The sequence below is a fragment of the Perca fluviatilis genome, chromosome 8 (assembly GCF_010015445.1).
Source record: "Perca fluviatilis chromosome 8, GENO_Pfluv_1.0, whole genome shotgun sequence".
Lineage (NCBI taxonomy): Eukaryota > Metazoa > Chordata > Actinopteri > Perciformes > Percidae > Perca > Perca fluviatilis.
This window is the reverse complement of record NC_053119.1, coordinates 16,968,347-16,984,926: the sequence shown is the minus strand read 5'-3', so window position 1 is coordinate 16,984,926 and position 16,580 is coordinate 16,968,347. Positions and strand designations below refer to the sequence as shown.

At 40.4% G+C, this 16,580-nt stretch overlaps 1 protein-coding gene across 14 annotated transcripts; it reads left to right on the top strand.

Annotated features, from left to right (window-relative positions):
• The first annotated feature begins 3,388 nt into the window (after positions 1 to 3,388).
• On the top strand, positions 3,389 to 16,334 carry tpm1 (tropomyosin 1 (alpha)). Of its 14 annotated transcripts, none has more exons than XM_039808386.1 (10): positions 3,397 to 3,642; positions 4,069 to 4,194; positions 4,385 to 4,510; positions 7,745 to 7,878; positions 8,260 to 8,377; positions 9,421 to 9,491; positions 10,302 to 10,377; positions 10,606 to 10,668; positions 10,793 to 10,862; positions 15,833 to 16,334. In XM_039808386.1, exons 1-10 carry the CDS (start codon positions 3,529 to 3,531, stop codon positions 15,913 to 15,915), a joined length of 981 nt encoding a protein of 326 aa, XP_039664320.1. In that variant the 5' UTR covers positions 3,397 to 3,528; the 3' UTR covers positions 15,916 to 16,334. The 14 variants fall into 14 exon arrangements, with proteins under 14 accessions (XP_039664315.1, XP_039664313.1, XP_039664311.1 ...); XM_039808375.1 differs by lacking the exons at positions 4,385 to 4,510; positions 15,833 to 16,334 and adding exons at positions 11,436 to 11,514; positions 12,542 to 13,349; XM_039808376.1 differs by lacking the exons at positions 4,069 to 4,194; positions 10,302 to 10,377; positions 15,833 to 16,334 and adding exons at positions 9,704 to 9,779; positions 11,436 to 11,514; positions 12,542 to 13,349 and having other exon boundaries at positions 3,398 to 3,642.
• Positions 16,335 to 16,580: the final 246 nt, after the last annotated feature.

Below are 16,580 nucleotides of genomic sequence, written 5' to 3'. Positions count from 1 at the left end.
CCTCCCTGAGCAGCAACTGAGGAGGACCGGACATTCCATATGCATAGCGGGTTGTCACTGTAGGCCTAACAGATTAACTAATACAGTGTTACAGTATTAGCATTAATGCTACTGTGTCACTTAAATTGGCAAGATGACAAACTGCACTTCCACCTCAAGACCACAAAGTGATAGAGTTGAAAGTCTGAGAGTTGAGGGGTTCTTAGGTCTCAGTTGTTGATTTCCTGAATATCCGTGTGAAATTTGGTTATTTGACACCTTGTCTACCCACTTTTTTTGGCCCATTACATCTTTATTTACTCATTTTATTGCTATAAATACTTTTCTGGCTGCAAAGAGATTTTACAACCTTTTTTATAACCATGGTTGCCATAAAAAAATCTTACGTGGTATGAAATTGATAATGATAGAGTAGTGAATATGAATTTGCTGCACCTGTTTGACTCAGCTGTCGCCTCATGTAGACGACTGAAGCAGGATACAGAGGCGATCAGGATTCCAGCAAGTCAGAGAATGTCAGATCTGTCCCGAAAATGGGCAACTGTTGTTGTTGCTGTCTGTTTTTATAAAGGCTACCTTATGTTGTGAGTAAATTAATTACTCATTCAGTCAGACAACATCCTCTCAGCTGTTTGCCCTCTCTGAGCATGAATACTGAGAAGACTCTTGGCTTTTTGAATGAGCTCATGCAATCACAACAAAGACAGATCCCTCTAAAGACAATAAAGTCTTCACTAATGTGGCTTTTTTTGCAAAGATTTGGGAGTATAGTAAGAGTAAAGTCACTAATATTTATCTGTTCATAATTCATGTTGTTCATACAAGTAAGTTCACTATTAGATAAGATAGAGTTTTCATGTTTCGGTACCAATTCAAATGCTACAAAATGTACATGTAAATGTTAGGACATAAGCTTACATGTTTTTCAGATGCTTGTTCTGATATGAGTCTTTAGAGGCCTTGAGAAGCAGATTCTTTTTCAAAGAGCACAAAATAAGTCTGGAGTTCTTTTCTTACTTCAGCAGCCATGAAAAAGAAACTCTTGTCTTCAGAATGCGACCACAGCCTAAAAACTGTCTTAAATATTGAAAGACTTTGTTATTGCTGTTCTCATATTAAAAAAAGAAAACTATGCTTTATGTCCTTATTAATGTGTAAGTGCCTACGATTTTCCAATGTAACTCAGAAAGCAGTAGCTTTTCAATAACGTCTGGACAGAAGGAAAGATTTGTAACTACTTTAATCATAGCAAGCATATTGGGCTCTAGGCTATTTTTTACTGTTCCAATAAGTTAAAGGAAACATCATAATGGAGCTTATTTTCATTCCCAGAATGCCACAGCAAATCCAGTGTGCCATCACAACCCTCCCCTGAAGCCATTAAATGAGAAGGCTGTTAAAAACAATTAAGATCAAATTGCAAATCAAGATAAAAACCAGTGCTTTACTGTCAACAGTAAGAAGATAATGAAGACAAGTCATTCTAAAAATTTTAAGTATGACAAAAGCGTAAAATAGCCTACTGTAGTCACACAGTATTAAAAAAACATTTAGTCTACAACTAAATGTTTAATACAGCATATTTGATATGTAAAATGTACATGTTTGAAGCACATGATGAACAATAATGCACACTATAAACATTACTTAAAGCACATTACTTAATTCAGTAAAGCAATGTAGTATCTCGGAACATTCAGAGACATTTCTGTCTAGCAGCAACCTCCAAGCTTTGTACAGTTATTGGTGTTATATTATTTTTACTCACATGCATATTAAGAAATTGAAAAATACTTTTTCCAGACATTCTGAAACCACACATATTACCTCAGACTAATAAAGAGCAAGAGAAAAGCAGGCAGAAATAAGGCCTGTGACCAGTATTGTTCAATGCCAATCACAATTATACAAAATGCCAGTCTATTAGAACATGGGCCGGCCCCGAGATTATCAAAATATTTTTCTATTACTGAGCCTGTCAATCAAAGTCTAAGACACGGCTGATGCCTAAATTACCAGGACAATATCTTAAAGTATAGCAAAGTAATATGATGAGAAACTTGATCCTGATATTGGTCATATTTTACTACTGAAAGTATGCCAGGCGTATAGCAACAATAATCTGTAAAATGGACCAAAGCCTGAGCAAGACATGGATTATTTTAGGGGACATATCTAATAGCATTGGACCTTGGACTCTTGGCACAGAGTCCTAGATCCATATTACAGACGAAGGCAGGTGCAAGAAAAAGAAGGCGATCCTAAAAATATCCTTGAGGATCCTTGTGAAGACTAGAAGACACTTGGTATGTCTCAGTCACCACATGTGTCTGTGTTTTAGCATTTCATTAGCTTAGTACATTAATGTTTTAAAAAAATCTCGAAAAGGGGATTATTGGATCAAATAATTGACTTATAATTCAAGCATTGTAATAACAGAATGTAATAGAATTGTGTAGAATATAATGTTATACATTTATACCCTTCCAGATTTTATGCTACTAATGTATTGCATATAAACTAAAATATTCTTTATTATATTTATAAAGCAGTTAGCATGTCTCAAATGCCAAGTCAATCAGTGACTCAGTTGCTGTAATTGAGGTATAAAACCCATGCTGCCTGGCTGCTGCAGTCAAATAACACTTCAACAGTTTACAGGGAGGATATCGGATACATTATCAGGTAAACACTTTCCTGTCTTGAGCCCCTCAGACTGTGAACAATGCATCGAGGGCTTGCTGGGCTTATCGAAGGCATCTCCTCTCAAACAGCACACTTGCCTTGAGCTACTATAATTTATCCCAGAGGAACTTACACTCACCTACCCACACAAACACACACTCACACAGACACCAGCGGCTGCAAGTTGACAAAATCCTGGTCAAACTGTTATTGCAGCTGCCTGTGGTCCCACTCCCAGCCTGTTACAGGACAAAATGAGACAAATTAACAGGCAAATACTGTCACTCTGAAGATCATTTATATGAAAAGGAAACATGTCCCAGATTTCAGTCACACTACTGGATTTTGAAAAAACTCAAAATAAATTCAATAAAGAGACAAGTATCACATGCTGCTTTTAAATGTGTTACCACAGTGGTAAAACAAAGTGTTGTGCAGAGATTTAATGACGTGCTCATCCAGTAAGCTTCTTCTGCATCTTCTCCATGCATTAAATGGCTTCTGTAACATTACCATTAGGAAGCCTTTCCGTGGGAGCTGCCTGCTTGTCTATCACACCCCATATAAAGGCGTATCAAAAGTCAAATGTTTGGGAGCAACGAATCGCAGAGCAGAGCCTTAAAAAACGCCCGGGGACCCACACACGCCCCCTCCAAAAAAGTATTGGATGTCCAAAGGAATCCAGTCGCCCCCCTTGAAAGAACATATTTGACAGGGCACATTCAGGCAGAGCCTGCACTCCAGCTTAGTGTTCAGTTAGGCACAGACGCTCTAGTCGCTCTCCCACTCTCTTCTTGGTTTTCATTCGGACGTTTTGTTGGTGCCTAACAGAAATAAGCAGCCATGGATGCCATCAAGAAGAAGATGCAGATGCTCAAGCTCGACAAGGAGAATGCCTTGGACAGAGCTGAGCAGGCTGAGGGAGACAAGAAGGCAGCAGAGGACAGAAGCAAACAGGTCGGCTGATTTTTTTTTTTTTTTTTTTGGAAAATCCCAAAGATCCATAGAAAAAGCAGGAATACCAGTAGCAGTGTAAAGATGCTACTATTTAAATGGATCGCCTCCTAAATACGGATTATTTACATTCATGGATAATCCCAAATAAGGATTAAATTAAGAATAACCCATCCTTCTTGAATATTTGGATGTTATAAATCATTCTCTCAACTATTTTGGTGATGTTAATGTAGCCTAGAAAATTATGTTGATAATTTAGAAAGTATGAATTAGAGAGAAATAATGTTTGACAATGTATAATAATAATAATAATAATAATAATAATAATAATGAAATGTAATATATATTATGTAATTTACACATTTAATAATTGCATGTTTATTTCATCTATTTAACTGTATGATGTTTTTTTATATGCATGCATAGTTAGAGGACGATATAAGAGAGTTGGAAAAGAAATTACGTGTTACTGAAGACGAAAGAGATAAAGTGGTTGAGGAGTTCCAAACTGCTGAGGAAAAGCTGCTGACCGCTGACGAGGTCGCCACCAAGGTATCTGATTCTGACATGCATGAGCTTCCCTAACTTCTTTTCTCTCTTTCCCCTGTCCTGTCCTCTCCTCTCCTGTCCTGTCCTGTCCTGTCATGTGTGTCTCTCTGTACGCGCTATTGCGCCTGTGCGCGTTCACGCAACTCTTCGCTGATCACCTCTGAAACTGTCTGGGCACTGAAACTCAACTCAGCTTGAGGACGATTTGGTAGCTCTGCAGAAGAAGCTGAAGGGAACTGAGGATGAGTTGGACAAGTACTCCGAGGCTCTTAAAGACGCCCAGGAGAAACTTGAGCTGGCTGAGAAGAAAGCCACCGATGTAAGTAGGGGTTCACAATGGCACCATTCCTCCACCACGCTTCTTCACACCTTCATTCTCTCATCACTGTGTGGCAAGCGACAGTTCAACACCACAGAGAAACACAGTTCCCCCTCTGTGGTCATTCAAACGTGCACCATCGAAGTCCAAATTGACTTTTTGATCAAATGTCCAATTATTGTTGAACTGTCGCTTTATGTTCAATGATCACTTACAAGTCTGCCCAAAGAAAGTCAGATTGGTTGTTTAACTAAAACACTCATTCTTTATTTTAAATAAAATGAATCCATAGGCTAACTCATCACATTGATATCCCATACTGTATGATCACATGGTGGTTTTAGGTCTAGGCGTGTCCATTCTCATAGGTCTAGGCTGAGGAAGTAGTAAGAGTGAACAGTAATGCGCAGTCTTCCTTAAAGCGCAGAGAGCAAGCGCCTGGATAAATATAGCCCACTGCTTTATATGGTCAAGATAGAGCTCACATTTGCGGGCTGCGCTCTTTGCTTACCACAGGAGAAAAACAGTGTTTCCCATCAAAACGACCCAGGAAGCTAATTTAACAAAACCAAAAAAACATAGGTCATGATCTACGCACAAATTAAATAACAGATAATTTTAAAATATGTCCCCTTTTGGATCCTAAATAGCTAGACCTACATGACAGGAAAACTATGACGCTAAATCATTTAGAAGTAGGCATTTTAAAGGGCGCGACCTGCTGGGTAGAAAATAGCCTAAACTTTACGTCCACGACAAACAATCCCGTAAATGATCGAGTTAGTGTGAGTCGGGTTCAAGTGCAAAGAGTCAATAAGGGGAATCAATTTGTAGTGTGGCTTCCAGGATAACCCGTTGTAATAATCCTTTAATTGGATTCCTCCGGGGAGTAAGGCCCTAGTGTACTACTTTTTAGTCTGCTGAGATTAGCCTGTCACACTTGATGCTGTATTTTATTACCTATAGGCCTATATAGGCTACTGCTGTAGTTTTTTTATTTATTAATATTCCTACAGGAAGGTTTGAGTATAGTTTTCAAATGAGTTTAACTACTAGGCTACTTAATGTTTTATGGCCTTGTATTTTTTTACCCTTTCGTATTCTTGGAGTAAAGTCTAAAACGTAGTCTGTAATTGCTGTATTCAGTGAAGACTTATTGAACGTCCTGTAGTCTGGATAAGTATTTTCCATGTGTACTGCTCACAGTTGACCGGCAGATGGCGCTGTGGCTCTGTTAGATCGCTACAAGCGTGATTATTGCAGTGTATTGACCTCCATGGTTTTACTTGGTGTGTTCTTGTCATTAAAGAGGCATTTTTACTTGCAACAATTACATTTCACATTTTATTATTTCATGGGGCAATGCAGCATATATCACAGTGTAAGGCTTTGCACTAACCATCCAAAATACTTGAAAAAAAGGTCTATTGTGAAATCAGCAGTAGTAGCCTACCTACTTCCTGGACAAATGACAGGCATAGCAGAGTGCGTCTCCAGAAAGCTTGCGCACTCTGCAATGCCTGTCTTCACGCAGCTTTTAGCACAATCAAGGACGTCATCTCGCTCCTTGACAATTTCTCGGAAATTTTGCTGCAGCTCATAGTGTAGTGTTTTTATATCGGCTAGTTGTGCAGTAAACAATGGCCGGAGCTACATCGCTTGATGCAGTCAAACGAAAGATCAAATCTTTGCAAGATCAGGCAGACGGTGCTGAAGACAGAGCCGAGAGATTACAGAAGGAGTTGCTTGCGGAGAGGAAAACCAGGGAACAAGTAAGCATGTTTTACCGCGCGTGCAGCTTATCAAACGCGAAATTACACATCCTCCTCTTGTAGCCTTTCCTTTGTATGTGTGTTCCGCTGAATTGATGCCCAGTGAGACTGCGGGATTTCTCTTGATACACCGCAGTGCTGAAAGCTGAGCTTTACGCTTTACATGCAGTGCCACCGCGAAGTAGCCACTCTACTGAGGGTTTGATAGCCGTCTGCTCCCGGCTAAGCGCTTCTAATTGGTAGCGTTAGGCCGCCGATGCCCAAGTCAAAGTAGTTAAATAACCGTGGCACACTGGATAACTGTTGCCTGATATCCCTACTGTGTTTCACTTGCATCTCCTTTGATGCACTTTGCTGTTAACGGTCCCATTCAAACTGCTTTTCAGTAACTTCCGTTTATTCTAGATTGTGCAGGCACAGGAACAGCCGCAAGTTAAACGTTTGAATAAATGATCTTCAGCAAGGAAGGAAGTTACAGCTAAACTGTGGCAACATTTAAGGTGCCAGTCCGCACTGTGAGCTTATGCTCTTTGACTTGCCCTTATAAGGACTATAGGTTTTCACAGTTACAGAAGAGTGATTTCCCCTCCGTGTGAACATAGCGGCAATTATCTAGACGGGAAATAAATCTTTCTGCAGGGGATTATAGCAGTCTGAGCCTATCTCAAGCTGCTGGTTTCTATTTGATGTTACTCTAGCCTGCTGTAATTTAAATGAAGTTGAAAGCATCGCTTCAGTTTATATTATTAGTAACTTCCTTGTTGTTTTACAACCTCAGATGCACGTTGGTCCACCACTGCACATGTAAGTGCAGGGGAAACAGTCAAGCTTGTGGTAGTTGCAGCCTGTTTGCACTGTGCATTTTCAGGACAGTGCAAGTTTCATACCTGCTGAACACATAAAGTAGAAGTAGCAACAGGTTTGAATAATTATAGAAAGGTATACTCTTTTTCCAATCCCTGTTAATGCATAGTAAATGTTCTCCAAATATACCAGGTCATTTAACCAATTGCAAATGTGAGAAGTTAAATTACACTTAAATGTCCCCTACATTTGTGAACTATCCAGGGAGTCTCCTCTGTGGTTGTGTACCATGTGAGCAGTCATTCACAGTTTAATTGTCTCCCTTTGGCTTGAGCCTTGTTAATGTTCTCTCAGGGGCCTAGTAATGAGACCGGGGTATTCAACCTTCTGTCCGCTTGGGACATTGTAATCATTATACATAGACAAGGAGGAGCACATGCAAGACTCCTGGGAGGGTTTTTTCCCAACAGGTGGCATAAAGAAACACTTTTGAACCCTAAACCCCTTCCACCAAAAAAAATGAAAAAAATTCTAATTTACCATCCACTGTCAATTCTTTGGGCTGACGTGTACGTGTGCACTTGTGTGATTTCCAGGTTGCTTGTTTAAGACGTCGACCTCCACATTTTCTCCTGACTTGCTCCTCTTCTCTCCCTAGGCTGAGGGAGATGTCGCTTCCCTTAACAGACGTATCCAGCTGGTTGAGGAGGAGTTGGATCGTGCTCAGGAGCGTCTGGCCACTGCCCTGACCAAGCTGGAGGAGGCTGAGAAGGCTGCTGATGAGAGTGAGAGGTGGGTTCTTATGAGTAGCGTAGACTCAGTCCCCTAGTCTTTGCCATTTCGCTCGCACTGCCGAGACCACGTGGCAGGGCTGTGTTTCCATCCCTTTGTATGGGGGTACAAGCAGAGCCTCTGTGCTGCAGAGCTGGATGTCAGACAGTATACTGACACACTAGCTGTGTCAGATAGTGCAGTCATTTCCTAAGATCCCAAAATTCTGTATTTTCTTTCATGTCAGAAAACAATTAGCCATTCACCATAGAAGTACAATAAATATGTTTTAACAGCTACTACTACTGTGCACCAGACATGTGTGTCTTCAGTAAGACTGAAGGCTGTCAGGTCTCAGCTCCTGATTTCTAACACCCCTTGACTGTTTGTTCCCTCACACAGAGGCATGAAGGTCATTGAGAACAGGGCCATGAAGGACGAGGAGAAGATGGAGCTGCAGGAGATCCAGCTCAAAGAGGCCAAGCACATCGCTGAGGAGGCTGACCGCAAATATGAGGAGGCGAGTTTTTCAGCCACCCCAAAATGCTTCTACAACATCAACACCCAGTTGCTCAATTACTGCAATCAGCATTTCTGTGACATACTTGTTACAGTTCAGATAATAGCTTGATTTCCAAGATATATCCAATCATGACAAAGTTTTGATTCAAAGTCACCATTCTCATGGTTCTTACTTCTTACTAAGTATAAGAAGAAGAAATAATCTATTACTTTAGCATAGTATATAAACATTTTATAAATTGTTTATAACATACTATAATATAGTTTTAAGCACATACATAAATATATAATGCATTTGTCAACAGCTATAACTCCTAAGTGGATATAAGTGGAGGCTGGTCTGGTGTATAAACATATAATGAATGACAACAACATAGTAAAACACAATAGTAATCAGTGGTGGAGTACTCAAGTACTGTACCTAAGTTCACATTTTAGTCACTTGTACTTTACTTTAGTATACCCATTTTATGTTACTATATACTTTACTACATACAATGTATACAATTAGAGCTGAAACAAGTAGTTGATTAATCGATTAGTTGTTTTTCAGAAAATCAATTGACATACTATTAAGTATTTTTACTTTTGATACTTTAAGTACTTTTTCCTGATTGTACTATACTATGCACTTCTACTTAAGTAACATTTTCAATGCATGACGTTTACGTGTAATGTAGTATTTTCTGTACAGAATGACATTAGTACTTTTACTTAAATAAAGGGTCCTCCATCACAAGTAGTTGTAATAGTATAAAATGTGTTTTCATAGAAGTTATAACTGTTGATAATAATAAACACTTAAAATGTTCTTATATCTGGTTACAACGACATTATAGTGTGTTTATAAACTATTCGTTACATGCTTATGAATGCTAAATAAGGGGGGGGTTAAAGTAAAGTGTTACCAAGTGTAGTTTATTAATATTAGAGTGGAACACTTTCACTTTTGAGGAAAAGAAACACAAAACCACGTCCTAGTTGTGTCACGGTCATCAAGTATTTGTTGTGTTGTAACACTTTGTCGTGCTGCACCTAAAGGTGGCCCGTAAGCTGGTCATCATTGAGGGTGACCTGGAGCGTACAGAGGAGCGCGCTGAGCTGTCAGAAGGGTAAGATGTTTCACCTTTACATTCACTTAATCTGCACTTACACTTGCATGTGCACTGACATTTCAACAGCTGGAGCACTAATACACAAAGTATCAGACTTGTATCCATTTTAACAGCGTGTCCTGTATTCTTATTGTATGTGCTGATTATGTGCATGCTCTTCGTGGTTTGAATGGTTTTGGCTTGCACGCGTACGCCACACCCACTAACAGACGGGCTCGGAGAGCAGAGGAGGAACTGAGGGTTTTGGAGCAAAGCATGAAATCACTAAACTCCTCAGTCACACAGGTACTACAAACAAAAACTAACCCTTATATCTTTAATGAGTGGCTCTTCTTCCTTGCTCTTCTTCCTGCTGCTGAGTGAACCCTCTGCTGTGCTTGTTCTTTTCCTCTTTTATGCTCTTTTATTCTGGGCATGTTAGACTCTTTCACGCCTCTAACATGGCAGAGACTGTGCAAGAATAACGCCTCACATTTAAGCGGAGCATGATATTTAAATTGCAACTCACTACTCTTTGTGTGATCACAAGATTCCCATTGCTATTCTCACAATCCTGCTCTGTTAAGGCACTTTTAAAGTACTTGAGGTTACCTCCTCGTTTAATCCCTGTAGTTCTTATTTATCTTGTTTCATCTCCCCCTCTTTCTTACTTTCCTTCTACCTGTTTTGTGTCCACCTCTGGTTCTGTCTATCCTCGCTTCCCTCCTTTTTCTCCACCCCTTCTTCTTCTTCTTCTTCTTCTTCTTCTTCTTCTTCTTCTTCTTCTTCTTCTTCTTTGCAACTTTATCCCCTCATCTAAAACACCAGCAAATGCTCTGAGCTTGAGGAAGAGCTGAAAACTGTGACCAACAACCTGAAGTCACTGGAAGCCCAGGCTGAGAAGGTAAGTGCGACCTTCTGGCCTACTGCATGCTGTCAAACTCCTCAGCTCCCTGTTAGACTGGGTGGCTGGGGAGCAGAAGAGCCTGGGGAGCCGAATGTCTTCACTTAAGTTTTATTTCATAATCTACATCTGTAAAAACGTAGTAAAATGTGTTTGAATGCACTAGGGCATTCCGATTTAGTCTCCATGCCTATATGTTTGACACCTATCATTGTTTTTGTCCCACAGTACTCACAGAAGGAGGACAAATACGAGGAGGAGATCAAGGTCCTCACCGACAAGCTGAAGGAGGTAAAGTTTTCGCAAGGCCTTATCTGGAGTTGCCGGCTGAGTCCAGGATAATTGAAACAAGTCACAGGTGCTTTATCACACTTTGAGTGTTGGAGTAACTCATAAATCTGTCTCTGTAACACAGGCTGAGACTCGTGCTGAGTTCGCTGAGAGATCAGTAGCCAAGCTTGAGAAGACCATTGATGACTTGGAAGGTATGATTTTTTTGCACCTCACCCCAGAATGCTACTCTGGTTATTTTGAAATAGTTATTGTGTCAGCGATAGTATCTCTTCTTTTTTGCTTTTCTCTTGAGCTCTATTTGTGCTTCCCTCTTAATGCCATCAGGGCTCTTTTTCTCGTACTTTCTCTATTCAGAGTAGTTGATTTGTTTTTAGGCTTCAAGATAGGAAAGAATGGCTTTGATGTTTACCAGAGATATCAGTTCTCAATGTTGACTTAGTGTTCAAGGAGTCGTAGTGAGAGCAAAGGGCTGAGAGTGAAATATATGCTCCATTTCTTCATGGCGCTGACGGATTTTCCCTGACTTTTGCTGCAATTCCATTCTATCATTTTCTGGTGTAACTTTGTTTTCCTTTTTTCCCCCTGTTTTCAATATTTTTCTGTCACCTTTTCCTGTCTTCCTCTCTCTCTCTCTCTCCCTCTCCTTCTCTCTTTCTCTCTTTCTCTCTCTTTTCAATGTTCTGGATGCTTCACCCTTCACCTCCTTGCCATGTGCTACTTCACATTTGCCCCCTCCCTCCCCTGCACCCCTGGCCCACCAATAGATGAGTTGTATGCCCAGAAACTGAAGTACAAGGCCATCAGCGAGGAGCTGGACCACGCCCTCAACGACATGACTTCCATGTAATTTTCAACTTGCTTCGCCTGCTTGTTCTGCCGTCACCCTCTCTTCCCCTGCACCTCTCTCCCCTGTACACCAGCTACCTCGTCTTCATCTTCTCCCTTATTTTTCCTTATAGCCATCATAACTAGATCCAACACTTGTATCTGTTCCTAAACTTAACATGGTTATGCGGCTATGCTTTTTTTTTTTCTATAGAACTTTAATGTCTTAAAACAGACATTGTGCAATTGTGTAATTTGAAGTCCACTTGCAATAATTACAACTCACTCTAAGTGGTTTCCCCCTTCACACTTCTTCATTAGTGTGGTTATGGTCATACTGAATGCCCTTTGTATCAGTATCATCGATGTTTTAGAAAACTGTAAATTGGACTGAAGTAATGTTATGCATTGTTGAGTTTGTCAGTCTATGCATTTTTATAGTTTTATATGAATTTCACATACAGTAGATATTTTGACATCATATTTTGACATCCTAAGCAATGCATGCAAGTTGTCTCTTGAAATGCTAACTGTATTACGAAAGCATTTCAGTGAATCTGATTCTAACTCAAGGTTATGAGTATGAGTAGTTTCCTCTTCTACTAACATGGTCTACTTCTGTCCAGAAGAAAGGCCCTCTATGTGTTTGTGAAATCCCTCCATTTGTTCTGCTCTTGTACCAGTTGATGGTTAACTGTCTCAGTTTAGCATCACTGTGGTTGAGCCCCCAGTTTTGCTAAATTAGTGTTGTTGCTTTAACATTTGGCCATTCTGTGGGAGATTGACAAAGCGCACCGCATTGGTCTGGTCCAGTGGCGCTCCTCCTGTTTTAGCAGAAAGGTCTCCATGTAGTCAAGGGAGGAGTTGGTCCAACCTCTAGTTTGTGTTTGTAAGCGTGTGCTACCTCACAATGCATTGCCATTGTGGTTTTGTAGTGGCGTGCCGTGACTCCTGTGGTGCTGGTGCATTGTGGTGCACGTCTGAAATTCCCGTAGGTCCCACAACAACCCCCCCCGGTTCACTATACTTCTTCTCTCCCACACAGATAAATATTTTACACCTCATCAAAGACGCCTCCTGCCGGCTGAGCGGCATCTGTCGGCTCTCTCCAGCCCTCTCTCTCAATTTCCCCACCCCTTTTTGTCTTTGCTTTCCTTTCCTCCTCATGTTTTCATCCTCATGTCAAAGTTAATTGCATCCCATCACTTGTACAGAATCCTAGAATCTTTCTGCATTGTGTAAAAAAATAAACGTCCTTCCTTCTATGTAAGCTGTATCTCTTTACTCTGTCCTTTTTTTTCTTTTTAATTAATTTATTTTCAAGTGGCTCTAATAAAACCAGGAAGCCTTGATTTTAAGTTCTGTTTTTTTCATTTTGTTTCTGCATCTCAACAAACCATTAGTTGAGCTTTACCCTGCTTTCCTTGGTTCTTGTTTGTATATTTTCTTCAAATATTGTTCTGTGTAGCTGAGATATAAGGATTATCCCAGTAGTGCCATGAGTACAGAAACCTAGAACAACTACAGGTACTTGAGCGAAAGCTGAGCCAAGTTGTCTTCTCTCTTCGCATTTGAGCCTGATGCATGCAAGCACTTTTCAACATTTAGTACTGTGACAGGAGGAGCTGACTGGAAAGATTTGAGAATTGTAGAGAATTAGTGTTGGATTGTTACCGGGAAGATTGTGGTGAAGCAGAGTAAAGGGTGTAACATGGAATACAGAATAGTATGTCAGATTTGTTGAGGCTCATTTGGTTGCTGGAAGAATTGGATGGATCCGTAATTATGAGACATGGGCTTTGTATGATACACAGTATCCTGTCATATATTTGAATAAATACAACACAATCACACATTCTGAGTCTTTTTATTAAAGTCCTTCCCATAAATTCAGACATAGAAAGATAAGCAGAAGTGAGCAATTTTCTGGTGTTGTGTGTTTTGAGACATGATTCAAATGGGACTGCAGAGCATTAGTTGAGCCACATCCTTAAAACTCTTACTCGCAATTTCCACCAACTGTGGAACGGCCGCGGATCGGCTCCGCTGCGTGTTGGCTCCGTGCTCCGCCGTCCTTCAATACACACCAGGTGCGGATTTGTTGCGGAACGGCTGCGGCCATGACTGACTGCTGAAGTCACGAGGACCCACGAGATCTCGCGAATTCACATATGATCGTGCGATATAAAAGGATGTAGTTTCTATAAACAGAACCACAAACTTGTCTTCAGGCCTGTCTCCGCCCATTATGACGTTTTCAAGGTGTACCGTGCGTTCATGCCACCTCGGAATAACAGGCACCGCCCCCCTGGTTACGTTGTTTTTCCGACTGGTAGCGTTCACATGGTCGGGATGCGTGTTCTTCTTCTTCTGTTATATTGGCGTTTGGCATAACAACTTTTTGCATGACTGCCACCAACGGTTGGCCGTAGCCGAGAGCATCAGGTGTGTGAAAACATGGAGGCCACAATAACAGAAGATTCTCTGCTGTTTTCTTATGCGAGCATCCAAACAGCACATCGCCAGGTGTTTGTTTGTGTTATCTGCAGGATAACGAACGGGAAAAGACACGGATAATGTGTTTTTTTTTTATACACAGACATAATATGTTTAAAATTATTCATAAATAGGCCTGTGTATGTTTCTTGGCAGAGGCATTTGTCCACAATAAACAGTTTATTATCATTGAAATATGTTCAGTGAACCAAAGTCGCCTCCATCAAACGTCAGTTGTCAACAACGCGTCACCAACTGGGAAACTCGGTTATCAAAATCCAGCCTGAGTTTCCCACCTCTGATTCCCACAGGACGTTACGTGAATGGTGACGTTTTCACTCGGAAAAACGTTTTTCCGATGTCCATGAACGCACGGGTAGTTGTCAGTACCTGATCCGTTCCACCTGCACAGTTGTCAGTACCCGATCCGTTCCACCTGCACAATCCGTTCTGCGCATGTGCAAGATGACACCGGGTACTGACAGTAGTGCAGGGAAATATGATCTGCCGTGAGCACGGTGTATTTTATTTTGAAAATTAACCGGATGTTTTATTTTGTTTCTGTGCTCGACTTGCGTATCTGCTCCGGAGGGCTGCGGACCGCCGGAGCTGGGACAGAGTCGGAACGCAGCCGTTCCGCAGTCAATGAAAACACACATTGACTTTAATGGAAACCTATTGACTCCGCCGCCGTTCTGCAGTTGGTGGAAAATGGGGGTTAAAAATGTTAGACCAACTTGAGGCCACAAACTGGTTGATTCTCAGTAGCAGTTTATCCAGTTCTGATGTTGTTCAGCCGGATTAAACATTTAGATAAGATGCACTCGATAGAGAATGTTATGACCACAATATCAGATAAAGTGTAGTATTCATTGTTTTTCTATTCCATTTTTTTCCACACTATCCAGTTTTAAATATTTTATTTTAAGCTGCCATTTAAGCCTTTTGACCTGTTATGGGTTGAATCTGCTCATCCTCTGTTTTCACTCTACACACTGTCCTGCCTTGCTTTACCTGCTGCAGAAATAAATCTAAAGAGTGGATAGCTGAAACCCCCTCTCAAAAACATCCAAACACTGTTTGATCATGTTATTTAAAGGCTACTCAGATACTGTCAGTGTGTTTTATAAAGATAAAATAAGTCACTGGTGATCTGTTCTAGAGAAGGTAGGTGTCAACAGGCATTTTCTCTTTCCCCATTTTCCTGATTCCCTGTCCTCTCTCTGTTTTTTAACTTGCTTTCTGACTGCAAAGATCACCTCCACCAGCAAGTTCAGAAAAACCGTCTTCTCACTAATGAACTACGCGTGGCCTTGAATGAGGACTAAATTGTGTGAATGTTTTATTTAAGTTACGTTTGTTTTTGTTAAATGTGTGTGCGACAATCTGATCCAGAGCAAGATCCAAAGCTATTCTGTTTGCATTGTCCACGTACAGTATGATGCCTGCACTGCTTGAAATCTGTGTTGCTGTTTGTTGAAATGTAATTAAAATATAGTGAAAATCAGGGATTAACTCAAATATATAATTTTATAGTCTTACAACCTAGTATTATATTATACAATAATAATAATTTTTATGGATTGTTGTGTTAATGTATATTTTTAGGAACATCACTGTAGACTCTAACCTGTTTGCATGATGGCTTGCACATCATAACATGAGCTTGTATACTCAATGTGTTTTTTCTTGTTTTTTTGTCTGTGAAGTGTAGGTTTAAATCATTTTAATGACTGACCTGAGTGATGTAGCCAGCTTGATTATTAACACAAGCTAACCAACTGACTCCCTTTTGCTCGCTTGTGTGAGATTAAAACTTCTCCATTTGATGTTCTAACAGAGAAACTGTCACAAGCCAAAGAAGAGAACCTCGATATGCACCAGATGCTGGACCAGACTCTAATGGAACTGAATAATTTGTGAAAGCACGGTCTGACCCCACACGCACTGTGGTTTTGGCTTTTTGTACTTGCACCTTGCTTACCATAAACCCCTCTTCTCGTACCTTGCCCGTGGTGGAGATGAAACAGCCAGATTCTATTCCTTTTGCACCGTCCTGCCTGCAGCGGAACTCAACCAAGGAGCAAAGCTAAGGGGGAGTAAAGCTTAACCATTCCCTTTTGATGAAGCCTAAACTGAGAAACAATATTGTTTCCGCAAGCCAGTTTTTAATCTTGTAATGGTGTCTGCCTTTTGCAATCCTTGCAATAGTTTTTTGTTTTCTTCTTTTTTTGATAAGTCATCTGGTGAAATGACATGTGCAAGATTGTTTTCTACATTCACATTGAAACTGATCTGGTACATTCCATTCCACCTTGATTATGCACATACCAAAGGACAAAGTGGAGAAATTTTGCACTTAGTTAAACCTCAACATTATGCACATTTTAAATTCTGTGAGCCAAACTATTTTAATAAAAGATACATGCCCTCCTCCCAGATACATTCCTCACAAGTGTAAGTATACATTGGCTTTTGTCAGCATGTATACTGGTGCTACTGTGTTGTATGACTGAAATGCTACTGCATTACAGTATATTCTTATCTTTAAAACCATGGTTCAAAATTTTTTCATCTTGTCTATAAAG

Excerpts from the sequence above, each read along its gene's own strand:
- tpm1 (XM_039808386.1), top strand. The coding sequence starts at position 3,529 with ATGGATGCCATCAAGAAGAAGATGCAGATGCTCAAGCTCGACAAGGAG. Across the intron at positions 7,879-8,259 it reads GCTGCTGATGAGAGTGAGAG|AGGCATGAAGGTCATTGAGA; the intron begins GTGGGTTCTTAT and ends TCCCTCACACAG. Across the intron at positions 10,378-10,605 it reads TGGAAGCCCAGGCTGAGAAG|TACTCACAGAAGGAGGACAA; the intron begins GTAAGTGCGACC and ends TTTGTCCCACAG.